General features: G+C 42.5%; 1 protein-coding gene across 1 annotated transcript; it reads left to right on the forward strand.

The window, feature by feature from the left end:
* Positions 1 to 186: 186 nt before the first annotated feature.
* On the forward strand, positions 187 to 10,951 carry LOC131941244 (zinc finger protein Xfin). Its single transcript, XM_059300361.1, has 3 exons — positions 187 to 429; positions 802 to 3,156; positions 8,336 to 10,951. Exons 2-3 carry the CDS (start codon positions 808 to 810, stop codon positions 10,871 to 10,873), a joined length of 4,887 nt encoding a protein of 1,628 aa, XP_059156344.1. The 5' UTR covers positions 187 to 429; positions 802 to 807; the 3' UTR covers positions 10,874 to 10,951.
* Positions 10,952 to 14,373: the final 3,422 nt, after the last annotated feature.

The following is a 14,373-nucleotide window of genomic DNA, read 5'->3' on the forward strand; positions in this document are numbered from 1 at the left end:
TCCCTGATGCTTTCTAGATCTACACCTACTAACTGTTGTTTGGTTTATTAATAACTGTATCTTACTATTAGATATATATTATTTAAACATATTAATTAGTAATCCATAGTAAATTTAATCAATGATCACTATCACTTGATGTCTTGATTAGGGCTTTTAGGCCCTATTCAATTGTCAAAGTCAATATTGAATATTTTATATTACTTACAATTACAAGCTACATTACATAACTTTTACTATTAAAATGTTAATTAAATGAATCTAATGTTTAATCCAGAAGCATTACTAATACTTGGCGCTTTAAAACTAATGTGGTTTAGAATAGTATACTACTACTCATTATAAGTACTGCCTGACTAGTGTCAGTGACTGTCCCATTACATTTGACAAAATGAATTAAACAGTGCTGCTAGACTAGGGCTGACTAGGGTAATACAAGCCTTCTAGGTAGAAGCTACAGATTTGATTACTGTGCTATACAGTACACACTACACAGTACCTGTTATCAGTTACTTCCATTAACATTCAGTTAATTATTAACATCTTCCTTCACTACTCCTTCAACTCACTGAAACAGCTAGACCATCATTCAAACTAATCTTCTTCTTCCAGCTATTACAATCTAGACTGAAAAAGAGGAAAGATTTCCTCCATGCAGTATATGATCACTCCCTTTTGCTTTAGGCCTGCAGTATTTGATCACTCCCTTTTGCTTTAGGCCTACATACCTGTAACTATACACCACATATTATTCTAATCACCGCTGATGTGTTATTCATAGATAAACAATTATCTTTTCAGAACAGGATGAACCCAGAGGTGAAAAAAAAAGCAGCCAAGAAAGCAAAAAGTGGGAAACAGAAAATGGTGTCGAAAGACAAGCCTTCACCTGCAACTCAAAAGCAAAGTAAGGCAAAATCCAAAGCCAAGGATTTAATCAAACTCAGCCTAGTTTCTCCAAAAATGAGGCGTGCTGAATCTACAGTTCAGATTAAATCTGACTTTGGGAGCAATAATATAAAAATAGATTATGAGGCGCTTAAGAAACAGAAATTGACAGGCCCACAAGGCTCCAAGATATTTGGCTGCAACGTTTGCTCGTACCGCTCAGCAACAAGAGCCCAGCTGAAACAGCATCTGATCATCCATGCGGATAAAAAATATCGGTGCCAGGATTGTAAGTACAGGTGCCACACCCCAGCACACCTGAAACGTCACATGTTCACCCACTGCGAGAACAAGCCTATGCTCTGTACCTTGTGTGGATACAACTGCACCCAAAAATATCAGTTGAAGGATCACATGTTGCTGCATGAATCTGAAAGGCCTTTTGCTTGCAAAATGTGTAATGCAACTTACAAGAAGGAAGCAAGTCTTAAAGTTCATATGCTAAGCCATGAAAATGTGACAAAGTTTCATTGTAACCAGTGTACCTATGCTTGTAACCGTCTTGGGGATTTAAAAAGGCATGTACTGACTCATTCATCAGATAAACCTCTCAAATGTAACTTGTGTAGTTACTCTTGTGTCCGTAAATGGCGCATAGAAGCACACATGAAAATTCACTCTCAAGACAAACCAATTCTGCACTGTGATTTGTGCGACTTCACATGCCTGAGTGCACCCAGCATGAAAGATCATAAAGTCACCCACGCAGGAGAAAACATTTTACGCTGTGATCGATGTAGCTACGTGTGTACACAGGCTGCCAGCTTGAAGCGGCACATGAGAAAACATACAGGAGAAAAGGAAATGAAAGAGGTTAAAGAAGAGAAACCATTTCCTGACATGCAAGTTTTACCGGTCTCAGATACATTAGTTTCTGATGTTATCATTCCTGAGACAATAGTTCAGGAAATTATAGTCCCAGAAATAATGGTCCCTGAAACCACTGTAACAATAGTTAAACCAGAGGAACAAGAGATACTGGTGGAGCCAGAATTTATCAAGACTGAGGCCCCTATGGAAGAGATGGGCACAGGTGTAAGCATTCCCCAGATTCTAGAGGTGGTGTGTGACCTGCATGAAGAGACCTGGGACACTGTCAACAGTGGTGTAGGGGACACCACCACTGTGACCACCACAGATGGTGGCCAGTCTTACCTGATCCAAACTGGCGTGTCTGAGACAGCTGTAAACCAGCCCGAGATGATCCAGCCAACAGCCAGTCACCAGCTGATCATCAACTCCAGCAAGTCCCAGGTCCTGCTCTTCTCTGCTCCAGGCCTGCCCCCTGTCAACAAGCCCCCCATCAACCATTCAACATCCAAGCGCTTCCACTGTGATGCTTGTGACTTCTCCACCAACTACAAGTCACACCTAGCTGCTCATGTGAAAAAACATGCCAGCAATAAAAAGTACAAATGTGCCTACTGCGAATTCATGTGTAACAAATCCTCTCAGATGGTTGTTCATTTAGAGAGCCACACAAGCCAACAATTTATGTCATGCAGTTTCTGCCCATTTACTTGCAGAACCAAGACTGAGATGAGGATTCACATGAAAGAACATCCTGGCCTGAAACCATTCAACTGTAAAGAATGTGACTATAAATGTCGCTCAGCTGATGGCCTCAAGTCTCACATGACCAAGCATTACGGCTTCAAACCTTTCAGCTGTGAGATATGTGGCCAAGCCTTCTCCACCAACAACTTGCTCAAGCAGCATAGATTAATTCACGGTGAGAAGCCGCTGCAGTGTGAACTGTGTGAGTACAAGTGTATCCAGAAGAGGCAGTTGATGAACCACATGTTGCAGCACGAGAACGAGCATCCGTTTATATGTAGCTTATGTGGTAAAACATACAAGAAAGTTGAAAGCTTGGACATTCACATGATGTCACATGAAAACATCAAGAAGTTTGCTTGCAACTTGTGTAATTACGCAGGTAACAGAGCAGCTGATTTCCGTCGACATGTGATGACTCATTCCACCTCTAAACCACTGCAGTGTGACCAGTGCTCGTATCAGTGTATCCGTCAGTCCCGCCTGCGTGCCCATATGTTGACCCACTCTCAAGAGAGAAGTCTGAAAACTGGCGTCCCCCAGCCCAAGTGCTACCAATGTGCGTTCTGTGAGTTTTCCTGCACCAATATCAAGAAGTTGAAGTCCCATTTGTCCAAGCTCCATTCAAATCTCCCTGACCACCTGCTCAACTAACCATGGCCCACACCACTAAGGGAGGCCAAGCCTTCAGACAAGTCCCATAACTCACTGTCTATTATTTCTTTCATACATCTAGGATGAGTGGGCCTCGCTAAGACACATGCATGTTGACCATGTTCAGACTCTGCAGCCTAGTGAAATGTAAACCAGCATTCTACAGCATACATGTCCACAGGTGGCTGTAGCTCTCTGTAATGTTGGTCACTGGTGTGGTGTGACATTCTGTCCACAGGTGGCTGTAGCTCTCTGTAATGTTGGTCACTGGTGTGGTGTGACATTCTGTCCACAGGTGGCTGTATCTCTCTGTAATGTTGGTCACTGGTGTGGTGTGACATTCTGTCCACAGGTGGCTGTAGCTCTCTGTAATGTTGGTCACTGGTGTGGTGTGACATTCTGTCCACAGGTGGCTGTAGCTCTCTGTAATGTTGGTCACTGGTGTGGCGTGACATTCTGTCCACAGGTGGCTGTAACTCTCTGTAATGTTGGTCACTGGTGTGGTGTGACATTCTGTCCACAGGTGGCTGTAGCTCTCTGTAATGTTGGTCACTGGTGTGGTGTGACATTCTGTCCACAGGTGGCTGTAGCTCTCTGTAATGTTGGTCACTGGTGTGGTGTGACATTCTGTCCACAGGTGGCTGTAGCTCTCTGTAATGTTGGTCACTGGTGTGGTGTGACATTCTTTCCACAGGTGGCTGTAGCTCTCTGTAATGTTGGTCACTGGTGTGGTGTGACATTCTGTCCACAGGTGGCTGTAGCTCTCTGTAATGTTGGTCACTGGTGTGGTGTGACATTCTGTCCACAGGTGGCTGTAGCTCTCTGTAATGTTGGTCACTGGTGTGGTGTGACATTCTGTCCACAGGTGGCTGTAGCTCTCTGTAATGTTGGTCACTGGTGTGGTGTGACATTCTGTCCACAGGTGGCTGTAGCTCTCTGTAATGTTGGTCACTGGTGTGGTGTGACATTCTGTCCACAGGTGGCTGTAGCTGTCTGTAATGTTGGTCACTGGTGTGGTGTGACGTTCTGTCCACAGGTGGCTGTATCTCTCTGTAATGTTGGTCACTGGTGTGGTGTGACATTCTGTCCACAGGTGGCTGTAGCTGTCTGTAATGTTGGTCACTGGTGTGGTGTGACGTTCTGTCCACAGGTGGCTGTAGCTCTCTGTAATGTTGGTCACTGGTGTGGTGTGACATTCTGTCCACAGGTGGCTGTAGCTGTCTGTAATGTTGGTCACTGGTGTGGGCTCAGGTGGAGTGAGTGACATTATGGTGTGATGAAATTAAACACTGCAGTTTGTTTATGTGTGATTAAGTCTATGCAACAGTGTTTACATTGTTCAGCTATTATTTAATTCAAGTTTTACATTAAGATGACCATTTGAAAATTTTGTTTGCTTTTAACTTCACTAAAATGGATGATTGAATGTTAACATTTTTTAGCACCAAACCCTCTAGTACATTATTTCCCCAGCTATGTGATGACTCTGTTATGTTGTTGTCTCCTTCAGCTTTCTCTCAGTCACATTGAACATATAGAACATATTTTCCCTTCAATATCACCACTGTATATCTCCATGCTGACCCTTGTTCAACTGTACAGGAGTAACTTTGACCATGAACCTTGTTTTTTTCATTTGTTGAATGAATGGCCTTGTACAAACTGTTATTTACCTTCATGTAAACCTGACCCATTTCATTTATGTTATGAATTAATCATCAAGGAATAAAGAATGCCAGTTTGGTTATTACTCAACTCTTTTGGTTTATTTTTTCTCATCTGGCTTGTATATTAACTATGGGCATGAGAGAATGAAATAAAAAACAATCTTGTCATTTGTTGATTAATGAAATTTTATCAGTTTAGTAGTTCTAATTTGGCTAGCCATTCCGTTAGGGAAAACAATTTAGGTTAAAATTTCAAGTTAAAAAATATCCTTTTTAGACAGGTGATACAAGCAAACATGGTGGAGGTATGCTTAACCACAGGCAATGGTAGGCTGTGATAACATGATCAGTTACTGACCCAAAAGTCACACGTTCTGGCTTGAGTTTCCCCAGCTCTGAGAAAGTAAAGGTGGCTGGGTATAGTGTTGACCTTGCTATAGGTGGCTGGGTATAGTGTTGACCTTGCTATAGGTGGCTGGGTATAGTGTTGACCTTGCTATAGGTGGCTGGGTATAGTGTTGACCTTGCTATAGGTGGCTGGGTATAGTGTTGACCTTGCTATAGGTGGCTGGGTATAGTGTTGACCTTGCTATAGGTGGCTGGGTATAGTGTTGACCTTGCTATAGGTGGCTGGGTATAGTGTTGACCTTGCTATAGGTGGCTGGGTATAGTGTTGACCAGAGTTTCTTCCAGCGAAAAATTCTACCGCCCCCCCCCCCCCCGAACGAAATGAAATTTATATAATTTATATAGAAAATATATACAGTGTCCGACCCCCCCCCTCCCGGAGAAAAAGTCTGGAAGAAACACCGGTGTTGACCTTGCTATAGTTAAGAGTGGCTGGGTATAGAGTTGATTTTGCTATAGTTAAAATGCTGAGGTGGGAGAAACAGTTGAAGACTTGCACCCATCACAAAAAGCCAGTTAAACCCTGTTTTCTTGCTTAGTGTGATTGCATATCTCCACAAGACATAATAGTGTTGAACAAAATGGGTGGATCCCAATCCATTGTTTTAAATAGCCCACAAAACATGTAAGTTCAAGCATGTAATCTTGCTAGTGAGGTAATGCACAATTTTAGATCAAGAAATCTAGTTAGTTATTTTAAAAAAAAAATTCTGTTACTTCATATTATTTGATAATTTATCAAATTCATCTTAAACATTTGTTGAATTCGCAAATCCTAAATGCGAATATTTTTTTTAATGCGAATCTTTTTTAACAGAAAAGAAGTTATTAAAAACAACTGCAGGTTAAATTAATGCCTACGGCTCAATTCATTGAAATAGTGATATTTTATTCTAGACGCCAGGCTAGTTTGTTTTAGGTTACTTAAAAAAATGCTAAATCTACGAACAAATCTAGTTTTACACGTCTTAGCACTATAACTAGACCTTCTATACGTACACACCGTTTACTAGAAAATAATAATCTACAGCCGTTAGCTGTTCTGTATTGTTGTCGCCCAGTGTCGGCCTGTCACTTGTTCAACCTCCACAGTCGACAAGTTCCACAACAAACCATCTGAACCTGCAGTCAACTCGCGACCTCAACTTTCTTTTTTTTTTTTTTAAAGTTGGACGGTATGTTCATAATCTACAACATACAGTGTTCAGTACATGTTTGTCAGTCAGAAATAGATCTAGATCTTCTAGTGTAGTAGTAGTAGACTACGTGTGTCGTGTAGGGTAGACGGTAGGGTCTTGTCTTGGTAAAATGCGAAATTGCGAGGCGGTAAAATGCGAGAAGAAAATGCGGAAAAAAACTAAACCTAATGTTAAATGTTGCCATTCTATCAAAGAAATGTAGGTTAAATACTTTTTTTGTGAATATATGGTTAATACTTAATTTACTTAATAGGGATATGGTTGCATTTTACTTTTACACTTTAAACTTTAAAGAAGTTTAAACTTTTACTTTTAGTATTTTATTTTACCAAAGACCTGTCACCATCTTACGAAAGTGAAATTTCTGATTAGCCTAGGACTATAATTTAAATTTAGGCTTGATAATAATAAATAGAAATGTAGCCTTGAACACAAAAACTTATTTTCACTCTACATTTGTAACTTTTTAGCGCAATTTCCATTCTGGAGAATTGTGTTTATTAACTCGTCAAGGATGGATGGATGTCCGAGCTTTAAGTCGTATCTCCTCCTCAATGAAGCAATATCGAGGACTAGTTCCAAAAGCAAATATGTTAAGCAAGTTCTGAGGATGATTGTGGGCCAAAAAAATTCCCGGAATTCCTTCCTGGATTTCCTGGAAAAGCCAAAAAACCTCGAAAAAATGCAGTTTTTGGCCCATATCTCGGCAACCAGACCACTTTTGGATAACATAAGGAAATTGCGCTCAAATTGTCACTAGACTTTTTATTAACTTGTTTATAATTGCTTCTTAAAATATTAAGCTTTTTTCAAGCTTAGGCCTAGGTGGGTTTTTTTTGGGTTTCTTATGTCCGTTATGAAGGCAAATTTGACAAAAACACAATTTTTATCCATGTAAACAATAATGAATAATAATGGAAGCATTCTCGTCAACTTGTTAAACTTGATGTTTATTTATTCCTATTTTTTTTTTAAATCTAGAATCTAGATAGTACAACATACAATTACTACATACATTTGCATAACTTTATGCTAGTAAATAGTCTCCAGATGTACTCGCTGGTATCTGAGGTATCTGTTTGGAAACTCACTAGGGGCCCAAATTTTAGGCTATGGTTTGCATTCTGCAGAGACTGAGATAAGGGGATTGCTTGACACTCCGATGGTCTTCCAAAAATTTGATGTAGACTATGTGCGACATTATCTTAAAGTCAATTTCAAATTTCACTACCAGAATAAATGTCACAAAAATCATGTAACCAAGTTAAGCTTAAAATTGAACTTGACCCCTATCAATGATTAAGTTGTATACATTGTTTTCTCACTGTTAATCTAATGGGTTCAAACAACTTACAAACTTCTCAAAATTAAATGACCATTCAGACTTATAAAATGTGTTTCCTAACCAAAAAAAGTAAAAACATACACTTTTTTCTGAGAAAGGAAGGAAGATCATCCATTGCTTAGTAATATTGTGTTAAAATATTATTGAGATTTAGCAACATCAGCTGAGTTTTCATTTATCCAAAATAGTTATAGGTCCCCCACAAACAATTGGATGCATTCTTTGGGTCATAGGTAATTCCTTTATTTGTCAAAGGGCTGGACTAATAATTTGATACCAAATTAAATTATCATTATGAATATGTAGCCTGGAAAATGTGTTTAAATAAAGGTGTTTGTTATTAAATTCCTAATTATAATTTATTAGTGTTAGTTACGGTTATTATGGTATTTAAGGCTCAAGTAAGAATGATAAATGTGCTACACTCATCTGTAACAAAAATCATAGCATTTTTTTAGACCAATGAATGCTATTTGTTTTAATTGAACACTTTTGATCTCTCTTTAGATTGTGTTGATGAAGAGCTCTTGGATTTTGTGGGGAAACAAAAAGTTTAGTCCAAAATGGCAGCCACTACTATTCTTCACCCCAAGTCCAACTTAAGCAGAACTAGTTTGACATTTCAAGACACATTCTGCAACACAAATCCAGGTCAACATGGCGGCACTGGGTCTCTCACGTATGACATAGAGAGTTTTAAAAAGAGAATGAACCCAGTGAAGAGAAAAGTGAAACCACCAGCACCACCCAGCCCTGCTCCTGTATGTGTTCAGGATGTTGAAGATTTTAAGCTCAAGTTTCACCCACGCAGGACCAGTAATCAGGAAAACCAGCCATTGGTCAAAAGTGGGAAGAAGGACGTGTCTAACGCAGGGAACAAAACCTCACCTAAAAACCAGGATAAGGGGGATAAAAATGTGACCAGGTTTCTGTGTGACGTCTGCAGCGCCATGTTCAAGACCTCCACCAACCTGAAGGAGCATGTGAGGATCCACTCTTCACACAAGGAGTACAAATGTCACCTGTGCGACTACGGCTGCCACAGAGAGAGGAACCTCAAGATCCATATCCTGACCCATGCTGAGAAGAAGCCCATCCAGTGCCCCATGTGTGACTACACTTGTATACAAAACTTCCAGCTCAAAGCCCACCTCTTGCTGCACCAGACCCCCACCCCCTTTCAATGCTCCATCTGTAATGCCAAGTACAAAAAAGAGGCGGGGCTTAAAGTTCACATGCTGACCCATTCCAACCAGTATAAATTTAAGTGCCAGATATGTCAGCACGAAACAAACCGTTTTGCAGACTACCGGCGCCACCTGCTGATCCACTCCAAGTCTAAGCCAGAGAAGTGCCCCATGTGCAGCTACTCCTGTATCCGCCAGTCCAGGCTCAAGGCCCACATGCTCATCCATCGCGGCCACAACTTTGCTGACAATCCTGTCCTGTCTGGCCTGGAGAAAAATGTGCTGCGCTGTGACCTCTGTGATTACATCTGTACAACTGCTTCAAGGCTTAGGAAACATAAAACTTCACATAAAAAACAAGCTGTGCGCACGTGTACACAGTGTGGCTATACATGCACCAAAGCCTCAGAACTCAAAAATCATGTACAGATCCATAGGGAAAACCCTATGCTAATTACTTTCACACAAACCCCAGACACGCATGCCCCGATAACTCCAGAACTATTGCCAGAAGTAGAGTGTTTGGTGCCTGAGGCTGAGAGTTTGGTCAAGTGTGAAGACAGCCAGGAGAAGCAAGTAGAGGAGTCCATCATTTATGCAGAAAACCCAGGGGAGATGTTCACAGATGCCAGCCACTTGTACAGCAGCGCAGAGAACCAAACGCTCCTGCTGACTGCATCTGTTGGCCAGTCAGATGGACAGGTCATTGTCCAGAGCGATCAGGGCATCTTGCTAGCTCCAGCCAACCAGAGCTGGGAGGAAGAAGGGGCGTGGTCTGATTCTTTTAGCGTTGCTGACCTCAGCGGTTTTTCTTTTGACCCCATCAGCCTGCAGCAAGCCCCCAGCCTGATTGTGACTGTGGTCAAGGAGGAGGCCACGCTGCCGCTGATGACAGAGGCTGTCAAAGAGGAAGTGGAGGAGCCAGTTCAAAGGTTAAAGATGTACCACTGCGATATCTGCTCCTTTGGCTGTGATTACAAGTCCACCTTTAAAAAGCACATGAGGAAACACTCTGAGCTGAAGAACTTCAAGTGTGCCCACTGTCAGTACATGTGTGACCAGCTGTCTCGCATGAAGAAACATTTGATCAGCCACACGGACCAGAAGCTCTTCCACTGCCAGATTTGCCAGTTTGGCTGCAAGAGCAAATCAACGCTGCAGCACCACATGCTGTCCCACACGCAGGGCAGGGCCGGCCTGAAGAGTTACCACTGCCCTCGCTGCCAGTACTCCTGCAAGAGTGCCCTGGGTCTCAAGTCCCACTTCGTCAAGCACACGGGGGTCAACCCCTTCCAGTGCGAGGTCTGTCAGGAGAGCTTCATGACAGAGTACCTGTTGAAGAAGCACAAGTTTAGCCACGGGGTCAAGCCGTACCAGTGCCAGTACTGCAGCTACTCGTGTGTCCAGAGACAGCAGATGAACACACACCTGCTGCAGCACACGTACGAGTACCCGTTCTGCTGCAGCCTGTGTAACGCCAAGTACAAGAAACAGGACAGCCTGAAGGTGCACGTCATGTCTGAACACGAGAAGAAGCACCGCTACAGCTGCCAGCTGTGTAACTACGTGGGCAACAGGGCCGCGGACTTCAGGGAGCACGTGCTGACCCACTGTGAGAGGAAGCCCCACCAGTGCCCACACTGTTCCTACTCCTGTATCCGCCCCACCCAGCTCAAGAAACACCTGCGGGTCCACGACAAGGACCCGGGCTACCCTGACCCTAACAAACCCGCGGCCAACAAGAAAAAAACTTTTGCCTGCCATTACTGTAGTTTCTCTTCGTCTCGCTCTACACGCATGAGGGCACACCTGGACAAGGTGCACCTGACTTTACCTGACGTTTTGTTAACACCTGAACCATCACATGATGAGGGCACACCTGGACAAGGTGCACCTGACTTTACCTGACGTTTTGTTAACACCTGAACCATCACATGATGAGAGCACACCTGACTTTACCTGACGTTTTGTTAACACCTGAACCATCTCATGATGAGAGCACACCTGGACAAGGTGCACCTGACTTTACCTGACGTTTTGTTAACACCTGAACCATCTCATGATGAGAGCACACCTGGACAAGGTGCACCTGACTTTACCTGACGTTTTGTCAACACCTGAACCATCACATGATGAGAGCACACCTGGACAAGGTGCACCTGACTTTACCTGACGTTTTGTTAACACCTGAACCATCACATGATGAGAGCACACCTGACTTTACCTGACGTTTTGTTAACACCTGAACCATCACATGATGAGAGCACACCTGGACAAGGTGCACCTGACTTTACCTGACGTTTTGTTAACACCTGAACCATCACATGATGAGAGCACACCTGGAAAAGGTGCACCTGACTTTACCTGACGTTTTGTTAACACCTGAACCATCACATGATGAGAGCACACCTGGAAAAGGTGCACCTGACTTTACCTGACGTTTTGTTAACACCTGAACCATCACATGATGAGAGCACACCTGGAAAAGGTGCACCTGACTTTACCTGACGTTTTGTTAACACCTGAACCATCACATGATGAGGGCACACCTGGACAAGGTGCACCTGACTTTACCTGACGTTTTGTTAACACCTGAACCATCACATGATGAGAGCACACCTGACTTTACCTGACGTTTTGTTAACACCTGAACCATCACATGATGAGAGCACACCTGACTTTACCTGACGTTTTGTGAACACCTGAACCATCACATGATGAGGGCACACCTGGACAAGGTGCACCTGACTTTACCTGACGTTTTGTTAACACCTGAACCATCACATGATGAGAGCACACCTGACTTTACCTGACGTTTTGTTAACACCTGAACCATCACATGATGAGGGCACACCTGGACAAGGTGCACCTGACTTTACCTGACGTTTTGTTAACACCTGAACCATCACATGAAGAGAGCACACCTGGACAAGGTGCACCTGACTTTACCTGACGTTTTGTTAACACCTGAACCATCACATGATGAGGGCACACCTGGACAAGGTGCACCTGACTTTACCTGACGTTTTGTTAACACCTGAACCATCACATGATGAGAGCACACCTGACTTTACCTGACGTTTTGTTAACACCTGAACCATCACATGATGAGAGCACACCTGACTTTACCTGACGTTTTGTGAACACCTGAACCATCACATGATGAGGGCACACCTGGACAAGGTGCACCTGACTTTACCTGACGTTTTGTTAACACCTGAACCATCACATGATGAGAGCACACCTGACTTTACCTGACGTTTTGTTAACACCTGAACCATCACATGATGAGAGCACACCTGACTTTACCTGACGTTTTGTGAACACCTGAACCATCACATGATGAGAGCACACCTGACTTTACCTGACGTTTTGTTAACACCTGAACCATCACATGATGAGGGCACACCTGACTTTACCTGACGTTTTGTGAACACCTGAACCATCACATGATGAGAGCACACCTGGACAAGGTGCACCTGACTTTACCTGACGTTTTGTTAACACCTGAACCATCGCATGATGAGAGCACACCTGACTTTACCTGACGTTTTGTTAACACCTGAACCACCACATGATGAGAGCACACCTGGACAAGGTGCACCTGACTTTACCTGACGTTTTGTTAACACCTGAACCATCACATGATGAGGGCACACCTGGACAAGGTGCACCTGACTTTACCTGACGTTTTGTTAACACCTGAACCATCACATGAAGAGAGCACACCTGGACAAGGTGCACCTGACTTTACCTGACGTTTTGTTAACACCTGAACCATCACATGATGAGGGCACACCTGGACAAGGTGCACCTGACTTTACCTGACGTTTTGTTAACACCTGAACCATCACATGATGAGAGCACACCTGACTTTACCTGACGTTTTGTTAACACCTGAACCATCACATGATGAGAGCACACCTGACTTTACCTGACGTTTTGTGAACACCTGAACCATCACATGATGAGAGCACACCTGACTTTACCTGACGTTTTGTTAACACCTGAACCATCACATGATGAGGGCACACCTGACTTTACCTGACGTTTTGTGAACACCTGAACCATCACATGATGAGAGCACACCTGGACAAGGTGCACCTGACTTTACCTGACGTTTTGTTAACACCTGAACCATCACATGATGAGGGCACACCTGACTTTACCTGACGTTTTGTTAACACCTGAACCACCACATGATGAGAGCACACCTGGACAAGGTGCACCTGACTTTACCTGACGTTTTGTTAACACCTGAACCATCACATGTTGAGGGCACACCTGACTTTACCTGAGCCATCAAGTATCCATTGATGTTGAGATTAAGTATGAGTCAGACCTGAGCCCATCTACCACCACATACAATGAGCATCATGTTGTGAATGTTTCCTTCACAGTTGATGCACCAGAACTGATGAGAGGTATCAGTTTAACATTGTGTACCCTATTTCTGTATAAAGACTTTATTTTTTTTGTACGTTAGATCATGATTTATGCCATGTTTCTCTTGCCTGTATGAAATTGAAGCTTGCACAGATTTGTTGAGCAATAAAATGCGTGTCCACGCCATCCTTCTGGTAAATGTAGACCTGAGACGATTTTTGTTTGTTATTCTATGGTGATTTGGGCGTGGTATGAAAGGTGGTTACAACTTTGGCCGTTTTCTAAAGCAGTATGCTCACTCATGACAATATACAATAAATTAAACCGGGAGTGATCTCCCCTAAACTTTCTCGAATGTTCTTATATTATAACACACCGGGGAATGGCAACTCTAGATATAGTTATGATTTTTAATTCATTTTTAATTACTCAAACTTTTAAAAATAGAATAGCAGACACTCGTAGAAAAAAAAAGAATTGCTCACCAAGTGAATGCCAAACAATTTGTGTATAATAGTGCGGACTATTATTAGTACTTTATAAATTCATTATGCGATTTTTGAGAAATCGGAAATAACGTAAATTGCTATTTCCGATCAATGGAAATTACTCAAAATTTGACAGAAGGCAGAGAATTAGATCTTTTACTCGGAGTTTCTTCCAGGCATCTCTTCGGGGGGGGGGGGGGGAGTCTGGAAGAAACACTGCTTTTACTTGTGTGTGAAATTTCGTTTATCTATCTGAAACCGTACTAAAATTATAGGCTTTTGAAAAACTAAAAGTAGAATAAGTCCCTCTTCCGGTTATCGGAAATCGCTAAAAAGTTTATACAGAACCTAGCTGTAACGGTACTCAAGTTATCGTATTTACATATATACACACACACACACACGGACAGAATTGCAAAGTCCAGTTTTTCCGACTCGATTATGCGTAAAACGCCAAAATTTTGATAAATCTGGATTTAGAATTTTTGCCCGATTAAATAAGTCCCCTATAGGCCTACTCAGTATATGATGAAG

The sequence above is a fragment of the Physella acuta genome, unplaced genomic scaffold, assembly GCF_028476545.2.
Source record: "Physella acuta isolate Inbredline_101_S28 unplaced genomic scaffold, ASM2847654v3 ptg000353l, whole genome shotgun sequence".
NCBI lineage: Eukaryota > Metazoa > Mollusca > Gastropoda > Physidae > Physella > Physella acuta.

Bases quoted from the DNA above. Each gene is read 5' to 3' on its own strand.
- LOC131941244 (XM_059300361.1), top strand. From the start codon at position 808: ATGAACCCAGAGGTGAAAAAAAAAGCAGCCAAGAAAGCAAAAAGTGGG. The intron at 3,157-8,335 runs TAACCATGGCCC...CAAAAAGTTTAG, and splicing joins TCCCTGACCACCTGCTCAAC to TCCAAAATGGCAGCCACTAC.